Source organism: Podarcis gaigeae (assembly GCF_964106915.1).
Source record: "Podarcis gaigeae genome assembly, chromosome: 14".
NCBI lineage: Eukaryota > Metazoa > Chordata > Lepidosauria > Squamata > Lacertidae > Podarcis > Podarcis gaigeae.
In genome coordinates, this window is record NC_139690.1 from 48,483,545 (window position 1) to 48,501,363 (window position 17,819).

General features: G+C 48.2%; 1 protein-coding gene across 21 annotated transcripts in view; it reads right to left on the reverse strand.

The window, feature by feature from the left end:
* The window catches only part of MPRIP (myosin phosphatase Rho interacting protein), a 154,807-nt gene that overhangs the window by 65,326 nt on the left and 71,662 nt on the right, over positions 1 to 17,819 (reverse strand). For all 21 annotated transcript variants that reach the window (XR_014557751.1, XR_014557752.1, XR_014557753.1 and 18 more), the window contains exons 4-5: positions 14,763 to 14,914; positions 9,214 to 9,298 (exon numbers count right to left, since the gene is read on the reverse strand). Coding sequence is in view for 16 of the 21 variants with exons in the window: in XM_083711219.1 (XP_083567345.1) it covers positions 9,214 to 9,298; positions 14,763 to 14,914 (237 nt within the window). In the remaining 5 variants the exon portion in view is untranslated. The remainder of the gene's footprint in view (positions 1 to 9,213; positions 9,299 to 14,762; positions 14,915 to 17,819) is intronic.

Sequence of the window (17,819 nt, forward strand, 5' to 3'; positions counted from 1 at the left end):
GTAGGAAATGAATGCCTCAAATACAGTGCTACCTCGGTTTTCAAACATAATTCATTCCGGAAGACCGTTCAGCGTTCCGAAACATTTGAAAACCGAGGCGCAAAGGGAGAAAACTGAGAAAAATAACAAGTAAAAGCAGCAGAAGCCGTTTGACTTCCAAGGCGTGTTCAAAAATGGAAGCATTTACTTCTGGGTTTTTGGCGTTCGAAAACCAAAATGTTCGACTTCCGAGACGTTTGAAAACCGAGGTCCCACTGTATACCCTCAAGATATACCCCGGACAAGGAAGTGCCCTCACAGCGGTGTTTGTACGTCTCTTGAGGGGATTTTTAAGTGAGGCGGATATTCTTACAATCGCCTCCAATGACAGGCAATCCCCTCACTCTCTGAGAGGCTGAAGGTGACCACACACACCTGAACTCAGCCCGAGGTAAAATTCGCCCCACTGCTTCATTGGTGGCCAAGCCCCACATTGCAGTTTTACTAGGGGGAGGGATGCTTCTCCCACAGGCCCCAAACCAACCCGGTAGACAGGTTCCCTCTTTTGACTACAGTCCTCAAAGCATTCTGGGTAGTTATCGTTTTTCCCTCTGGAATAGCAGAGTGTGCAAGCAAGCAGGACTTGGAGCATCGTGAAGTGAAAAAATGTCACAAAGAACAATCTCAAACCCCCATGCAGATAATTCCTTTTACTGGAAGCAGAAACCCCTCCCAAAAATATTCCTAAGCATGTAACATGCCTGTATAGCAACCCAGACAGATGGGCAGGATATTAATAATAAAATTATTATTCCTGTTATCATCTGTGCTGCCACTCAGCAGAAGCACCCAGACAGCACAAGTTTTGCCCCCAAATCAGCATCATCTCCGGAGATGGACTGGTTGGGAAGAGACCAGCAGACGCTTCTACTCGCCTCGCATCTTCCCCCAAAATCCTACTTACCTTATTTGGTGCTCAGGAGCTCAGATCCTGTCATGTTTCCAAGAGGTTGCCACGGCAACCAAGTGCAATCCAAAAATATGATTATTATTTGGCCAGCTTTTTTTTTTGTTTTAGCCCCTTCCCAATTTTTGTTCCTCTTCCAAAAACAGAAAAGAAGAAAAGGGGAACAGTTTAGGGGGTGCTGGGATCACGCTGCGTGGGGGCTTCCTCTTTGCCGGCCTCAAGCAAAGCACCCACAACCCCCGAAATACTCTGAGGTTTCGAGTCAAAGGGCAGGAAAAAGCAGCTGCCTGCCTGGTTTATTTTGGACTCTGGGAGAGAAGTAGAGCTCCGAGGAGAGGATAGCACCAACCATTTCACCACAAGCCACTGTGGGAGAAATCGGCTGAGAATGGATGGAACGGGGCCTAAATCGGCAAACCCAAGGATGCATGCAAACCAGCATGTAATGTTTTACTGTTGCTATAAAGGTAAAGGTTAAGGGACCCCTGACCATTAGGTTCAGTCGCGGACAACTCTGGGGTTGTGGCACTCATCTCGCTTTATTGGCCGAAGGAGCTGGTGTACAGCTTCCGGGTCAGGTGGCCATCAGGACTAAGCCGCTTCTGGAGAACCAGAGCAGCGCACGGAAACGCTGTTTACCTTCCCGCCAGAGTGGTACCTATTTATCTACTTGCACTTTGACGTGCTTTTCAACTGCGAGGTTGCTATGGCCATTGGCTAATGCGAATAAAGTTTTATTTCCTAAAAAATAATAATCCAGCATTCAGAATGATTTGCAAAGTTTTGTGCTGGGTGGATAATCTCATCTTCCACGCACACATGGAAAACCCAGTTCTGTAGTCCTTCTGGTCTGATAGCTATGCAAGAACCACTCCAGAGCAGTGGAAACAGGGTGTGTGTACTTTCCGACTAGGATCTCAAAGGCTCTGGGACCTGGCTACCATCTCCTCCCTGACTGGCAGAAGCAGAACTCTGCAAAACAGGCCTCTGCAAACTTGCTTAGTTTGCACTAATGTGGCTTGCAACATTTCCCTCTCCTTGATGGAGAACGGAGAGCAGCGCAAGCGTTAGCTTAGCTTAGCTTCCTTCTGGAGATGGCATCCGACTCTGCCTCACAAACCCTCAAGGAGCTGGAAGGCATGTGGGCACATTGAAGCCAGTTGCAGAGGGCCGCCCACATGCAGCTGACCTCTCCTGCTTTCAAGGGCACCTGGGTCCCACACAGAACTTGGAAGCACAGCCTGTGATGGAGAAGATGCTCAGAAGATCGGAGAAGTGGGGTCATGCAAGGCTCAGGTGGCCTCGGCAGCACAGAGTGCCTTCCATCAGCTTTGGCTGGTGGCCCAGCTCTGCCCCGATCTGGAGAGGGATAGCCTAATGTCAGGGAACTGCCATCGGAGCCAGAGGGAGGGCTCCAAAGGGATTACGGAGAGCGTCCCGGGAGGGAGAGAAGCAGCCCATCTTTTGGGGAAGGAAATCAGCGTAACACTAGTGGAGAAGGGGGGCAGATGGGGGAATCAGCGAGGTGGCTCCATGACTCCTCGCCGGAGACCAGCGGGGAGAGCACGGGTCCTCCGCTGCCCACACCCTCCCTGCGCAGAAGGCTTCCGCGCAGGGAGAGTAGGCAGAGACTAGGCGTCAAAGAGCTTCTTTGCTGGAAGAAGTTCAAGAAACGCCCACTGACGGATTCTGCCAGCGATTGAGACAGCCACGGGTGAGTGGCTGTCCGGACAGAATAGGGTCCACCCAGGTAACTCAGCCAGGTGTGGCGATGACTTACGCACGAGCAACCCCTAGAACCATTACACCTAACTTCTGTCGTCTATGCTCTGGTAACCTCGACGTTGGATTACTTCGACGCGTTACGCTGCCTCTGAAGATGGTTTGGAATTTTCAGCTGGGACAAGGTGGTTTGAGCATCTTACGCCAATTCTGGCCCGACTGTACTGGCTGCCCATTAGTTTCCAGGCCTAATTCAAAGCGATGATTTTAATCTATAGCACCTTAAGTGGTTCAGAACCACAATACCTCAAGGACTGTCTCTCTCCACATGAAGCGACCTGGACCCTAAAATCATCCTCTGAAGCCCTTCTTCCATGTGCCTCCTCCACGAGAGGTCCAGAGGGTGGCAACACGAGAGCGGGGCCTTTTATACAGTGGCTCCTCATTTGCGGAATGCCCTCCCCAGGGAGACTCACTTGGCAGCTTCCTTATACACCTTTAAGTGCCAAGCGAAAATGTTCCTCTTCAACCAGGCTTTTTGCTGTGACATCTGATGTCCTTTTAAATGTGTTATGGGAAAAGCTGACTGGAAAACTCAGAAACCAAGAGGATAAAAACTTTATAAAAAGAATGGGAAAATTTTATAAGTTATTTGGGAGACCACTGCAAGCAGACGGAAACAAGAACAGGATTTTGACCCACTTGTCGTGTAAAAATTACTATGAACAATATGGTTTGATATAAAAACTGAAGTACGGATGAATATGCAGTTGTAGGTGTTGAAAATGAGACCCCATGGGAGTGGGGGGAAATCTCGAGATTTTGAGAACCTCTTTATATAGATTTGTTTTTACAGTTTGTGTTCATTTATATTTTGTATGTGTAAAACCAATAAAAATTATTTCAGGGAGGAAAATCCGTTATGGGAGAGGAGATTATTGATTTGTTTTCATTCTTATTCGTATTATGTATTTTGTGCTTTTTTATATTGTAATTTTATGTTATGAAATGCCCTGAGAGCTACAGATGAAAGGCAGTATACAAATTTAATTAATACAGTGGTACCTTGGGTGACAGACACTTCAGGTTACAGACTCCGCTAACCCAGAAATAGTACCTCGGGTTAAGAACTTTGCTTCAGGATGAGAACAGAAATCTCGCAGCAGCGGGATGGCAGCAGCAGGAGGCCCCATTAGCTAAAGTGGTGCTTCAGGTTAAGAACAGTTTCAGGTTGAGAACGGATCTCCAGAATGAATTAAGTTCTTAACCCAAGGTACCACTGTAATAATAATAATAATGAGGGGAAGGAAGACAAGTAGACGACACCTGCCTCTCAGCTCCTCACAGCATTATGACAGCTCTGTGAAATCGCTCCAGTTGGGCTTAAGCCTTGTCACAACCAAGGAGAAGGTTCACAGTCAGACAATTAAACCTTGCACAATTCGCTTTGCAAGCTTCTCCACTCAACACTCCTTCTCTGCAGTGGCTCCTCATTTGTGGAATCCTCTCCCCAGGTAAGTTTGCCCGGCGCCTTCATTGTACACCTTTAGGTGCCAGGCAAAAATGTTCCTTTTTAACCAGGCCTTTGGGTAATCTGATTTACATTCTATGCCCTTTCAAAATGGTTTTTTTTGGGGGGGGGGGAGCTATTGGGTTGTTTTTACTTTTATTATGTATTTTGTGGTTTTATATCTTGATTTTATTCTGTGAACTGCCCTGAGACTCTGGGGCATAGGGCGGTATACAAATTCTAACAAGAAGAAGAAGAAGAAGAAGAAGAAGAAGAAGAAGAAGAAGAAGAAGAAGAAGAGGAGGAGGAGGAGGAGGAGGAGGAGGAGGAGGAGGAGGAGGAGGAAGAAAGAGCAACAGCTGGGGAGTTGTTCATGTAGCTCCCATCTCGTGACCCCAAATGACAGAATCTTCCTGGGCAATCCATGCCATTGACCCGTTGGGTTAACCCAACCCAGCAACAAAATCTCAGCCTTAATTCTGTGTACACAACTGTACTTTCAAAGTACACAACTCCCCCCCCCCACCCCCAAATCCTGGTAACTGGAGTTTGTTAAGGGTGCTGCGAACGTCAGGCTCTCAAAGGGATAAACCACAGTCCAGAGCAGTCTTTGTGGGGAGCTGTGTGCCTTAAATACAGCCTTAGTCCCAGAGAAGAAGAGGCGGCTATTCGGACAGGATCAGGGGCTGAATTCTCACCCCCCACAGACTCCGGCAGGAAAGAATGAGTCATGGTCCTGCACCAGGGTTTTGGGTCTCTCTCGCTCTCTTTTTACCATTTATAGTAAAAAAAAGAGAGAACAACGCTGTCACTGGATCCCCAGGGGACGCAGTCCCAGCCCCCAAAAGATCTAGGAATGGCCTCAACCTCAGCTGTGGCCTCTTACTCTCCGAGTCACCTCCAGGGAACCTCTCTCCTGTAGGGAAACCAGAGCGCTGGGTAATCAATCCAACTGGAGAGGCCTGTGGACACTCAACAATATATTCCCTGTTTCCAGCTGTGAAAAGGGGGCCGAAAGCCTCTAGGCAGCAACCAGGAAGTAGCCTTTGTCTGCCTTGCTGCAGGAGGGTGTCACTCTGTGTATGCACATGAACACCATGTGGTAAAAAAGGTAAAGGACCTCTGGACGGTTAAGTCCAGTCAAAGGCGACTATGGGGTTGTGACGCTCGTCTGGCTTTCAGGCCGAGGGAGCCGGCGTTTGTCCACAGACAGCTTTCCGGGTAATATGGCCAGCAGGACTAAAACGCTTCTGGTGCAACGGGACACCGTGACAGAAACCAGAGTGCACGGTAATGCCATTTACCTTCCCACCACAGTGGTACCTATTTAGCTACTTGCACTGGTGTGCTTTCGAACTGCTAGGTTGGCAGGAGCAGGGACCAAGAAACGGGAGCTCACCCCGACGCGGGGATTTGAACCACCGAACTTCCAATCAGCAAGCCCAAGAGGCTCAGTGGTTTAGACCACAGCGCCACCCACATCCCAATAATAATAATAATAATAATAATAATAAATGTTATTTATACCCCGCCCTCCCCAGCCAAGACCAGGCTCAGGGTGGCTAACACCAGATATAAAACAATTGATTAAGATACAACATAAAACAAGATTAAAATACAACATTAAAATACAGCCTCATTTCAATAGAAACTCAAATAAAAAACTTTTGGGGGATGAAAACATCAAATCTTCACCAAGGCCAACTATTCAGACTGGTCCTACGTGGGCCAGAAAAAAGCCTGGGAAGTCCCCAAATAGGAGTTCCATCACAGAAGGAAAAAGGAAAGAGGGGAAGGGGATAAAGTTGATTCCAAGCCAAAGGCCAGGCAGAACAACTCTGTCTTACAGGCCCTGTGGAAAGAAATCATATCCTGCAGGGCCCTGGTCTCATGAGACACAAGCGTTCCACCAGGCCGGGGCCAGTGTTGAAAAGGCCCTGGTTCTGGTTGAGGCTAATCTAACTTCCTTAGGGCCTGGGACCTCTAGGGTGTTGCTATTTGGACCTAGATACAGCAAGTCCCTTGTATGCAAGTTTCTGTGCAGGGAGAGGACTGTGCCTCAGGGTCAGTGTGCCTGCTTGGCATGAAAAAAAATAAATGAAAAAATAATAATACCCCAGGCTCAATCTGTGCTGCTCCCACATAGGCCAGGGAGAGAGAGACTCCTGCCTGAACCCTCACTGAGCTAGCCGGACCAATGCAGTCTGCCCTGTGTCCCGAGGACACATTGTGGAGGGTCTGGTCAGACCAAGGTGAGGGTTATGGGAAGTTAGCTGCTCTTCAGCCAGAGAGGGGCCCATCAGCTTGGAACGAGCTGTGCCAGGGAGTCAGGAGATGGGTGAACCACCTCAGGGGGGGGGGTGGCGAGCCACAGATGGGGAATCAGTTCCAGAGGAGAGCTCCCCTTCTTGTGCTCCACTTCACCTCTCATCACAAACTTCAACACGAGTCAACAGTGTGATGCAGCAGCAAAAATAGCTAATGCTATTCTAGGCTGCATCAACACACGTCTAGTGTTCAGATCAAGGGGGGAAGTCATTGTATTATTCTGCCTTGGTCAGACCACACCTGGAATACCGTAGTCCAATTCTTGGCACCACAATTTAATAAGGATGTTGACAGGCCTGAATGTGTGCAGAGGAGGGCAACCAAGGTCATCAAAGGTCTGGAAATTAAGCCTTATGAGGAAAGGCTGAAAAGGCTGGGTATGTTAAAGAGGAGACTGAGAGGAGATATACAGCCTAGGACCCTCGTACCTACAGGACCGCCTCTCCTGGTATGTCCCACGGAGGACCTTTCGGTTCACAAAGAAAAGCATCTTGGAGATCCTGGGCCACAGGGAGGTTAGGCTGGCCTCAACCAGAGCCAGGGCTTTTTCGGCCGTGGCCCCAATCTGGTGGAATGCTCTGTCACGAGAGACTAGGGCCCTGCGGGACTTGACATCTTTCCACAGGGCCTGCAAGATGGAGCTGTTCCACCAGGCCTTTAGCCGAGGCACAGTCTGACCCCCTCCTTTGGTAATCCCCATAGAACTCTAGCCCAATGGTTGTCATTAATTTGACTCTGAATTGATTTTAGAATGTATTTCAATTAAATGCTTATGATTTTATGTAAACTGTGTAATTTTTACTGTTGTTAGCTACTCTGAGCCCAGCTTCAGCTGGGGAGGGCAGGATATAAATAGAATATTATTATTATTATTATTATTATTATTATTATTATTATTATTATTGCCATCTCAAGGCCTGTCACATGGAAGATGGAGCGAGCTTGTGTTTTCCTGTTCTGGAGGCTAGGACCCGAACCAATGGATTCCGGTTACAAGAATGAGATTCCAACTCAACATCAGCAAGAACTTTCTGAGATTCCTGCATTGCCCATCGAACTCTGCTATGATCCTATGATCACTAAAGCACTTTGTATCTTCCCGGCTCCTGCGCTGGCCTTGCCTCCCATTCTGGCACCACCTCCAGGACCCACCGATAGCTCAGCCTCCCAGGGGGAAAGTTCTTCTCAGTCTGGTTTGGAGATGCTGCTGTCATGTCCTCCATCTTCTGGGTCACAGAGATGCCAGGCTGTGAACAGATGGCTCAGGTCCATCCCTCGCAGGAGGAGTTCCCGTTTGCTTGCCCAGTCCAAAGAACAGCCTCACTTTCCATGCTTCCATTCCCCCATAACGGGACTTGAGAGGGCGTGTTGCTTGCTGGACCAATGTCTTTCTTAGCTTGCTCAGCCAGGCACAGCTCCTGCTGAGCCTTTGAACCCTGTTCTGCACGGTTCTGAATACCAAAGATCTTGGCAGTAAAACTGTACTCCTTCCTCAAGCGAAAGGCAGGACTCAGGCTAAGGAAAAGTCCTACACTTCCACAGAGAAAGCGCAGAATGAGGTTCTGGGTGCTCCTTCCTGACCCCACTTTCTTTCTCGCTTGAAAAGACGAGTGCAAGATGATATTGCAAAGGTTCAAATATTATAGGTGCAGGAATTGGCAAGTGGATAGCTTACGGATAAGGATAAATAAGTTTTAAAATAACAAAAAACTACTGCAATACTGTATAAAGGTAAAGGTAAAGGTACCCCTGCCCGTACGGGCCAGTCTTGACAGACTCTGGGGTTGTGCGCCCATCTCACTTAAGAGGCCAGGGGCCAGCGCTGTCCGGAGACACTTCCGGGTCACGTGGCCAGCGTGACATCGCTGCTCTGGCGAGCCAGAACCGCACACGGAAACGCCGTTTACCTTCCCGCTGGTAAGCGGTCCCTATTTATCTACTTGCACCCGGAGGTGCTTTCGAACTGCTAGGTTGGCAGGCGCTGGGACCGAGCAGCGGGAGCGCACCCCGCCGCAGGGATTCGAACCGCCGACCTTTCGATCGGCAAGTCCTAGGCGCTGAGGCTTTAACCCACAGCGCCACCTGTGTCCCGCGCAATACTGTATAGGCCTGAATATAAGTCACACTTTCCCCCCCAAATTCCGACAGTGAAAAGTTAAAGGGTGGCTTAAATCTGTGACCTTACAAAAATGGGCTTTTACGATATCGCTGTAGGATTTTTGTCTACATTTGCCATTTATGGGTGTGAGTGCCTGCGGAATTTTAAGGGAGCGGCTTATATTCGGGTATTGTCTGTGTCGTCCCCCCCCCCCCCAATTTTAAAGGTGAGGCTTATTTGCGTGTATGGCTTATATTTAGGCCAATACGATGTAAGGTGAATTGTAAGGAACGTAATGTAAACTAGAAGCAACTAGGAAAATAAAGCAGCGACAAGAGGAAACCTTAGACGCATCAAGAATGGAGTGTGGGAAACCCATTTTTGGAAATAACGGAATTAAATCTGTCTTAATTTGTGGCTGATTTGATAAGATTTGGGAACTCAATAAAAAAAAATAGTTAAAAAAAAGAAAAGAAACGACGAGTGCTGCAAAGCCATGAGCAAGCTGTGAAAAGCTGCTTTCGTTTCAGAGGCGTGCTTTTCAAAGCGAGTCCCGGATCTTGCTCACTGTAACTGGTGGGGATCACTTCCCCCTTCCTACCGATTTACCTGCGGAGTCGGGGGCTCCACTTTCCTCTTCTTTTTCTGGTTCTGCTTGTTCGTCCTTGGGTAGACAACCAGCATCTCCAGCCACCTGGAAGAAAGAGGAAAGAGAGGAAAGTTAGGAATCGTGTCACGCGAAGCACCCGGAAAAGGCTCCGAGAGCCAGGTGAGACTGGCGGTGGTTCCCTCTTTCGTGGAGCAGGTTGGCTGGTTGGCTACAAGCATCTATTAAAGAAAGAGGTGGATTACAGTGGTACCTCGGTTTAAGAACAGTCCGGTTTGAGAATGATTTGGTTTACAAACTCCGCAAAACCAGGAATAGTGTCTTGGTTTGAGAACTTTACCTCGGTCTAAGAACGGAATCCGAACGGTGGAAGGGCACTGGCTGGGGAAGGCCTTATTAGGGAAAGCGTGCCTCGGTTTAAGAACGGTTTTGGTTTAAGAACGGACTTTCGGAACAGATTAAGTTTGTAAAACTAGGGACCACTGTATTGGGCTTGTGCAACACCAGGGTAGATCGGAGGGGGTGGAAGCGATATTCCCAATGCTTTTAACATTTGTAATTTTAAGTCAATGGACTAACCAGGAAATCTGACTTGAGGGAAAACAACATAAGAGTCTTGCCATGGCTCTGTGTTCAAATCACATACACACAAACACACACACACAGCCCCCCTTATGTTGGAGACATCCAGGCAGCTGTTGCTCTGGGGGACAGGATATAATGTGGTAGCAGAGTACACAACTTGCATGCAAATTGTCCCAAGTCCATTTCCAAACATCTGCAGTTCAAAGGAAGGGAGGTGTTGGAAAGGTATGGTTCATCTGAATAGACTATGAGGGCTTGTGGGTTATGAAAAGGATGGTTGTATATGTTCCACTGCCCTCTATGAATCAGGTACCGTTTTCCAGCAGAGCAATAGCTCAGACAATAGAGAATGAGGCTCTTAATCTCAGGGTCAGGGGTTCGAGCTCCAAGTTGGGCAAAAGATTCCTGCATTGCACAGAGTTGGAACAGATGACTCTCAGGGTCCCTCCCAATTCTTCTACGATTGCAAACCCTAATAGCACCACCACCACCACCACCACCAACAACAACACCACCACCACCACCACCACACTGGGGATTGAACCTGTGACCTTCTACACACTAAATGGATGCTCTACCTCTGAGCTACAACTTTCCCCATTACTCCTCAAATCTTCTCTGTGCAAACAGCAACAACGTGGGGACTGGTGGAAGCAGAGCAATAACTGTGCCCCCTTCCCCACCCCAAACCCCTGCTCAATGCGAATGCCTTCTCTCTCTTCCCCTCCCAAACGGTGGGGTGGCTTCTAATCTCCATTCCAACACACACACACACACACAAGCAAAGATGCACTGTTTGTGCTTAGGGTGGCGTCCGTGTTTTCCAGGGCTAAGCTGCTACTTTTCACGAGTTTATTCAACACCACCGTGAAAATAAAAGCCTGCATCTCTCTCTCTAGTGACTCTGAGCTGCACAAGCTCCCAGGCGCAAGCTTTTCAAGAGGCAGCAAGGGAAGAGAAGACAGCGTATAATCGTAATAATAACCACCCCAAATTCCCACACCACCCCCACCACCCCCAAGCCAGCAGCCGCAAACCTAAGACAGATGGACGTCGTTTTGCCAAACAGGAACCCACTCCAACCTCAATGGAGGGCAGGGGGGAGAATTTCACATGAGCAGCACGACAGAAGCAGCCTGCTCTCAGAAATCAAGCTGCGGGAAATCCAGTGGTTTTACAAAATATTATTATTATTATTATTATTATTATTATTATTATTAATACGCCACCCATCCGGCTGGGTTTCCCCAGCCACTCTGGGCGGCTCTCAACAGACTAAAAAACAGAAAAAAGCATCAAATATTAAAAACTTCCCTAAACAGGGCTGCCTTCAGATGTCTTCTAAAAGTCAGATAGTTGTTTATTTCCTTGACATCTGATAGGAGGGTGGGTGCCACTACTGAGAAGGCCCTTTGCCTGGTTCCCTGTAACCTCACTTCTCGCAGGGAGGGAACCACCAGAAAGCCCTCGGAGCTGGACCTCAGTGTCCAGGCTGAACAATGGGGGTGGAGACGCTCCTTCAGGTATACTGGGCTGAAGACGTTTAGGGCTTTAAAGGTCAGCACCGATGCTTTGAATTGCGCCAACAGCCCCTGAGCAACTGCTCTCTGCCTCGCTTCCCAGGGTCAACAGAAAGTCGACTTAGACCGAGTGAAACCACTGGGTCCATCTAACTCAGCACTGTCAACACTGACCCCAGGGTTTCTGGATGTGCCGGATACTGATCCTGACACTAGAGATGGGCGATATATTGATAAATTGCCTGAAACCGGCACGGCGCTCAGATCGCGAAACCAGTTTCAGACAATTTCAGCTGGCAATCCATGCCTAGAGGTACCACTGTGGCAAACATATCCCAGACTTAAGCTGCCCTTTGGCGATGAGCTTATATATCTGAGTTTCTAACACTGTTTAGGACCACAGACTTTGCTCTGGGCTCATTCTCTTAACAGCAGAATTCCAAGAATCGGCGAGGCTCAGGCCTTATGCAAAGCATTCAAGTCCTGGCTTCCCCCAAAGAATCCTGGGAACTGTAGTTTGTTAAAGAGGCAAAGAGGCCCCTGTTCCCCTCACAGAGCTTCAATTATCAGACTGTGTTAATCATCAATCCTTCTTCCCAGGGAATTCTGGGAGTTGTAGTTCTGTGCAGGGAACCTCTTAAAAACTCTCAGCACCTTAACAGGCCGCGGCTCCCAGAATTCTGCCGAAAGTGGTATGATACTGCTTTAAATGTGTGGTGTGGATGTGGCCAATTCGCCCTCTGCTCTGGCAGCATTCCGGCACGCTTTAAATAGCTTAAAAGCAGTCCATAAAGCACATAAAAATCTCGCCGTGACTCAGCGCAAGGAGCTCTGTGACGGATAACTCCTCAAAGGAACAAAACTGACGCCAGTTCGGTTTCTAAGGTCAAGTGGCCGGCCAATTTGCCCCTGTTAACCCCAGTTTTGACAGAACCGTACAGGTTCGTCCCACCGTGCATTGTACATAGTCCAAACATTTCTTTAGGCATGAAGCATTTCTCCAAGAAAGGGGTTGCAGGAGGCTGGAGCACTCTGGCCCCAACGAGAGAGACGGGCAAGAAATTCAGGGAACAATTAATTCCCGCAGATCAAGCCTGACTTGGGCAGGACAGCTGTGACAGGGAGAAGCAGGAAACAAGCAAAACCTGCTCAACAGGTCAGGTCCAATTCCGCAGCCTAGATTCTGCCTCTCCCTGTCTGTTGTGCTCATTTCAATATCCCCCCCCCCCTTTGTTTTAATGCCTATTTCAGGATTTGCAGGTTTAAGAGGCAAAAAAATAGAACGAAAAGAGGCTAGCCGGCTGCAGCTCAGGGCAATTCAGGTTTGCCACTTCCGCTCCATGCAGACCTGCTGAGCTCAAGACATCTTTGCATAAGGATTCTAGCCTGCTGTGGGCTTGGGACTGGGAATGATCCTAGTCCTCAGTGATCCACGCGCACCTTGATTTTAAAAGCAGGCTAACCCAGGGCCTTCGTAAGAATGTAAACTTTAGGGTGGGTTAACGTCTGCAAAAGGAATTTAACTGCCTCTGAAAGTAGATCATTTAACTGCCTCTGAAAGTAGATTCTTTCAGGAGCACATTACCAACTCAGAAAAAGCAAGTGTGCTTCACTGCTCAGAATTTGGGCGAAGAAACTGCTCTGGAGGGAGACCTCACCTGGAGTACTGTGTCCAGTTCTGGGCACCACAGTTCAAGAAGGACACTGACAAACTGGAACGTGTCCAGAGGAGGGCAACCAAAATGGTCAAAGGCCTGGAAACAATGCCTTATGAGGAACGGCTAAGGGAGCTGGGCATGTTTAGCCTGGAGAAGAGGAGGTTAAGGGGTGATATGATAGCCATGTTCAAATATATAAAAGGATGTCACATAGACGAGGTAGAAAGGATGTTTTCTGCTGCTCCAGAGAAGCAGACACGGAGCAATGGATCCAAACTACAAGGAAGAAGATTCCACCTAAACATTAGGAAGAACTTCCTGACAGTAAGAGCTGTTTGACAGTGGAATTTGCTGCCAAGGAGTGTGGTGGAGTCTCCTTCTTTGGAGGTCTTTAAGCAGAGGCTTGACAACCATAGGTCAGGAGTGCTCTGATGGTGTTTCCTGCTTGGCAGGGGGTTGGACTCGATGGCCCTTGTGGTCTCTTCCAACTCTATGATTCTATGATTCTAGGCTGAGATTTTAGGCCTAGGCCAGGCATAGGCAAACTCGGCCCGCCAGATGTTTTGGGACTACAACTCCCATCATCCCTAGCTAACAGGACCAGTGGTCAGGGATGATGGGAATTGTAGTCCCAAAACATCTGAAGGGCTGAGTTTGCCTAAGCCTGGTCTAGGCAGATGGGTGGATTTGTGCCTCGAAGAGTGATCTCCCTATTCAGACGCCTAACCGTTTAGTGTCTGCCAAATTGGGGCCCCCGGGAAGTAGGCTGCAGGGAACGGAGGAGGAGGAGGAATATTTCATTTTAATTTCCTTCCAAAGGTCAGTCCTCCTTGGGAAGGAGAGGAAGAGCAGCTGTGTACACAGGGAGATGGGACAGCAGGGGAACAGAGACCAAATCAGAACCAGAAAAGGCCGAGGAGAGAGTGTGCCGGAACTGCAATAATACTGGCTTGTGTACGACATTCCCAGGAGCAAACGACTCCCTGCAGAACTGCTGGGACTTTTGAGAGCAGGTGGAGGCCATGGTCAAGCCAGTGTGCGTGTGGAACAGGGCCTTCTAAGTGTTAGCACCCAGACTTTGGCAACCCTAAGTCAATATTGACCAAGCAACGGGAAACTGTGCTAAGTTCTATAACAAGCGTGTTTCTAGACCTTAGACTAAGACCCATACAACAAAAACTCATATAATTTACTGGAATTGTCTATGTTTGTTCAGGAAAGGGTTACCCAGCTGCTAGAGCTGCAATAGGAATGACGATTCTTTAAAATATATGTTCATACAATGTCCCACATTGGTATGGAATTGGTGTGCAATTCCACCCCGATACAAATATATAATTTTCTGGGTTCAACGACATTTGAAAAGACTTGGGGTGGAGGGGTGACTAGGGTGTTAGCTGTGACTAGCCAAGGGCAGGAGGCCAAGCTCCCAATATTTGCGCAAGGCCCAGCCAATCCAGAGGCTTCAGACTGACAGCCAATCGCAGAGGCCAACGTTGCACATTCTTATCCCCTCCTTTGCCTGAAGAGGGCGACATCGCCCAAACATCCACACAAGCCCACAAGCCACCTGGAACAAACCAAGGATGCGAGAGTCAAAATGCGGGGGTCCCCGGCACACCACAAAGGGCACTCAGCAGCACGGGGTGCAGAAACGGCCCCTCCTTGAACCCCCTGAGCCTCTTGCTCCAGCAGCGAAAGAGAATTTTGCTGCATGCCGTGGCCTCTCTCGATTCCTGCCTTCTCCGCCGCTGCCCCTCTTCCGAGAACACACTGCTGCCAACTCACCCGCTGATGATCTCCTTGTTCTCCGCTCGGATGAAGTGTTCCTTCTCAGGCGTCAATATGCAGAGGGAGAACTTCTGCCCGGTCCGGCTTTCCCCGTCCACAACATCCGTACACTGGTTCATGTTGATGGTGCCCTGGGGCAGGGTGGTTGGCTAGAAGGGAGAATGGAAGCGGGGAAGTTATAAGGAGGAAGGGCGAGAGCATGTTTCAAATGTTCAGTGTTTTCCTGTACAGCAGCCTTTGCCACCCAGGTCTCCTCCCGGACATTTTGGACTACAACTCCCATCAGTGTAACATTGCCGGTTGGAGCTGATGGGAGCTGTAGTTTATTTTCTGTTTTCTCTTTTTATATATATATATTGAATTTGGAACACAGATCTCAGGGCAGTTGCCAAGACAAAATCACAATATATAAACTTAAAATACATAATAAAAACAAAAACAAGAACAACCCATTAATCCCCCCAACATATTTTAAAAGGGCATTTGAATAGGTGTCTCCAAACAACCCCCAGCGTCCTTAAAGAACTAAACAGTTCCTGGGATCGTATATTGAAATACAGTGTTACCTTGGTTTAAGAACAGCTTAGTTTATGAACAGCTTGGATTAAGAACGCTGCAAACCCGGAAGTAGGTGTTTTGGTTTGTGAACTTTGCCTTCAAAGCAGAACATGTTTCGCTTACTGTTGAGTGTGTTCCATTTGTAAATTGAGTCCCCTGCTGCTATGGGAAAGGACACCTTGGTTTAAGAACGGACTTCCAGAACGGATTAAGTTCATAAACCAAGGTACCACTGTATATTATCACAGCGGTAAGATTGTTATATGCACAAAAATGAAAGGGTTTGCCATTACCTACTACAGGAGAATGGTGACGGAAATTAATGGATTTGGCTGAGACGGTGAAGTTGACGTGTTTAGTTATAGAAAAATCATCACTGCCCTTTATTAATAACGGGAAACCCCTTATGGACTTTTTGTGCAAAAAGGAAAATGAATATGCGGTATCTGGGTTTGAAGTCTGAAAAAAAGGTTAGTCTGTGGAAAGTAGAAGAGCTGGATACTACTTGGGAGCAAGGGTTTTGCCCAAGTCTAGGAAGCTGACAGACAAAGAATCAGAAGTCGTTTTCTCTCTTTTTTTAGCTCTACCAACTGAGCTATCCTAGGACATAATAGTCACCACGATAGCTTATTATTAGCCAACATAGTCATCTCAGTGCATTGCTATATACACCTGCCAAACAAATTATTCTGGGTTGCCTTTTCTTTCCAAAACACACTCACTGTTGATTTTTGCTCCTTCCCTCACCCTACCCGAAATCACCATGTTTTTTAAACCAAAGGCCAATCTCAGGGGCAGCTCAAGGTATTTTGCTGCCCAAGGCAAAGGACAAGATTCTGCATCCGCCACCCACAGCATCCGCCATCTCAAGGCTGGCAATGGGGATTGTGTCCTCCTGGGCACGCACTGTGTGTGGGCGCAGGACAGACTGTGTGGCATCTCCTGCTGAAACAGGAAAGTCCAGTCAGAGGGGCTTCTCCTGCTGCCCCCCCAAAAAACATCTGCAACCCAAGACAGTGCCCTCACACCTGCCTAACGGTACAGACGGCCAATTTTCCCTCCACACCAAAATGGGCCGTAATGTTTCTGTTTACTACGAACAGAGGTTGTGGAATATGAGCAATTCACACAAAAAATCATTTTCTTTCAACCAGATAGGCCACTGTCCACATGCTAGGATTATGTTAGCCCTTGACAAAAATGGCCCCTCTGCACAGGTCCATAACTAGTCATATAACACTATTCCCCATTCCCCCCAGCCCCGGAAGCTATTTCCAGTGCTCCTCCGACCTCGAAGTGGGCAGTCGCGCAGCGCCAGTAAGAGCAGGTGGCGGGTGTTGCCATGGACCAGATAAACAAGTCCCTCGGGCCTTATCTGAACCGCCAGCCTTAGTTTGGGGACCCCTGATTTGCAACATGCCAGCAAAGGCACACTGGCAAAGCATCCTGAGAGGGAGAAGGAGCCTGCATCAGAATTCCCCCCCCCCCCGCCCCGGGACATGGCCAATTTGTGTTTACATGCGCAAAGAACGGCCCCCAACGGCCCGCCTTGTTTTGCCAAGTTGAAAAACCTTGGTGAGCAGCATGGCAGACAAGCCAGGCAGGCACACACAAGCGTTTTCTACCAGTATAAATCATCAGTAAGCTTCTCAGAAGACTTAGAAAGGATGCCAGGCAGGAAAGTGAAGGAGGAGGAGAGGAAATGGTGGCAGCGACGCTGCTCTCGCCCCACAGCGCTGGGCCTCCCACAGCCAGGCGCTTGCTGGTGCAAGAGGTTAATGGTTTCTTGACAGGTACCACTGCAGAAGGCATGCCTGGAGCAACCCAAATTGCAGAGAGCTTGCTGTGCTTTTTAAACACGAGCAAGCTGGGCTGTTTCCAGGTCTATGGTGTGCCGCAGCTAATTATTAGAACTGTAGAGTTGGAAGGGACCCTGGGGGTCATCTATTCCAACCCCCCCTGCAATGCAGGAATCTTTTGCCCAAAGCAAGACTCGAACCCACGACCCTGAAATTAAGAATCTCATGCTCTACCAAGTGAGCTAGGATAATTCAAACCTTGCCCTGGCCGCAAACCTACGCAGAGGTTCCCTGGTACATACCACCATCTAAATCTACAAGGGCAAACTTTCTGAATTTTGGGGATAATAGTATCAGTGATGTCCGAGGAATTTGATCTTTGGAAATTAATAGGATGTGCTTGCCTGAACCTCACCCTCCTAGATCAACATGCAGATTGAAATTTAAGCTATCCACCTTTTCCCCATGCTTCTAGGGTATCTGAACCCAGTCCACAGACCAAAAAATATATTAAAATAGGCTTAGAATGTGCATTTGGATGCAAATATTCAAGCAGATTTTTCTGAAAAATCACAAATCAATGCGGGAACAGGATGGGTCTAACTTCAAGGTGGATGCATTTGAAAATGGTAAGCTAGGAATAAACCAGTTTTCCCAAACCAGATCAATAATGATCTCCCTTATAGGATTATTGCAT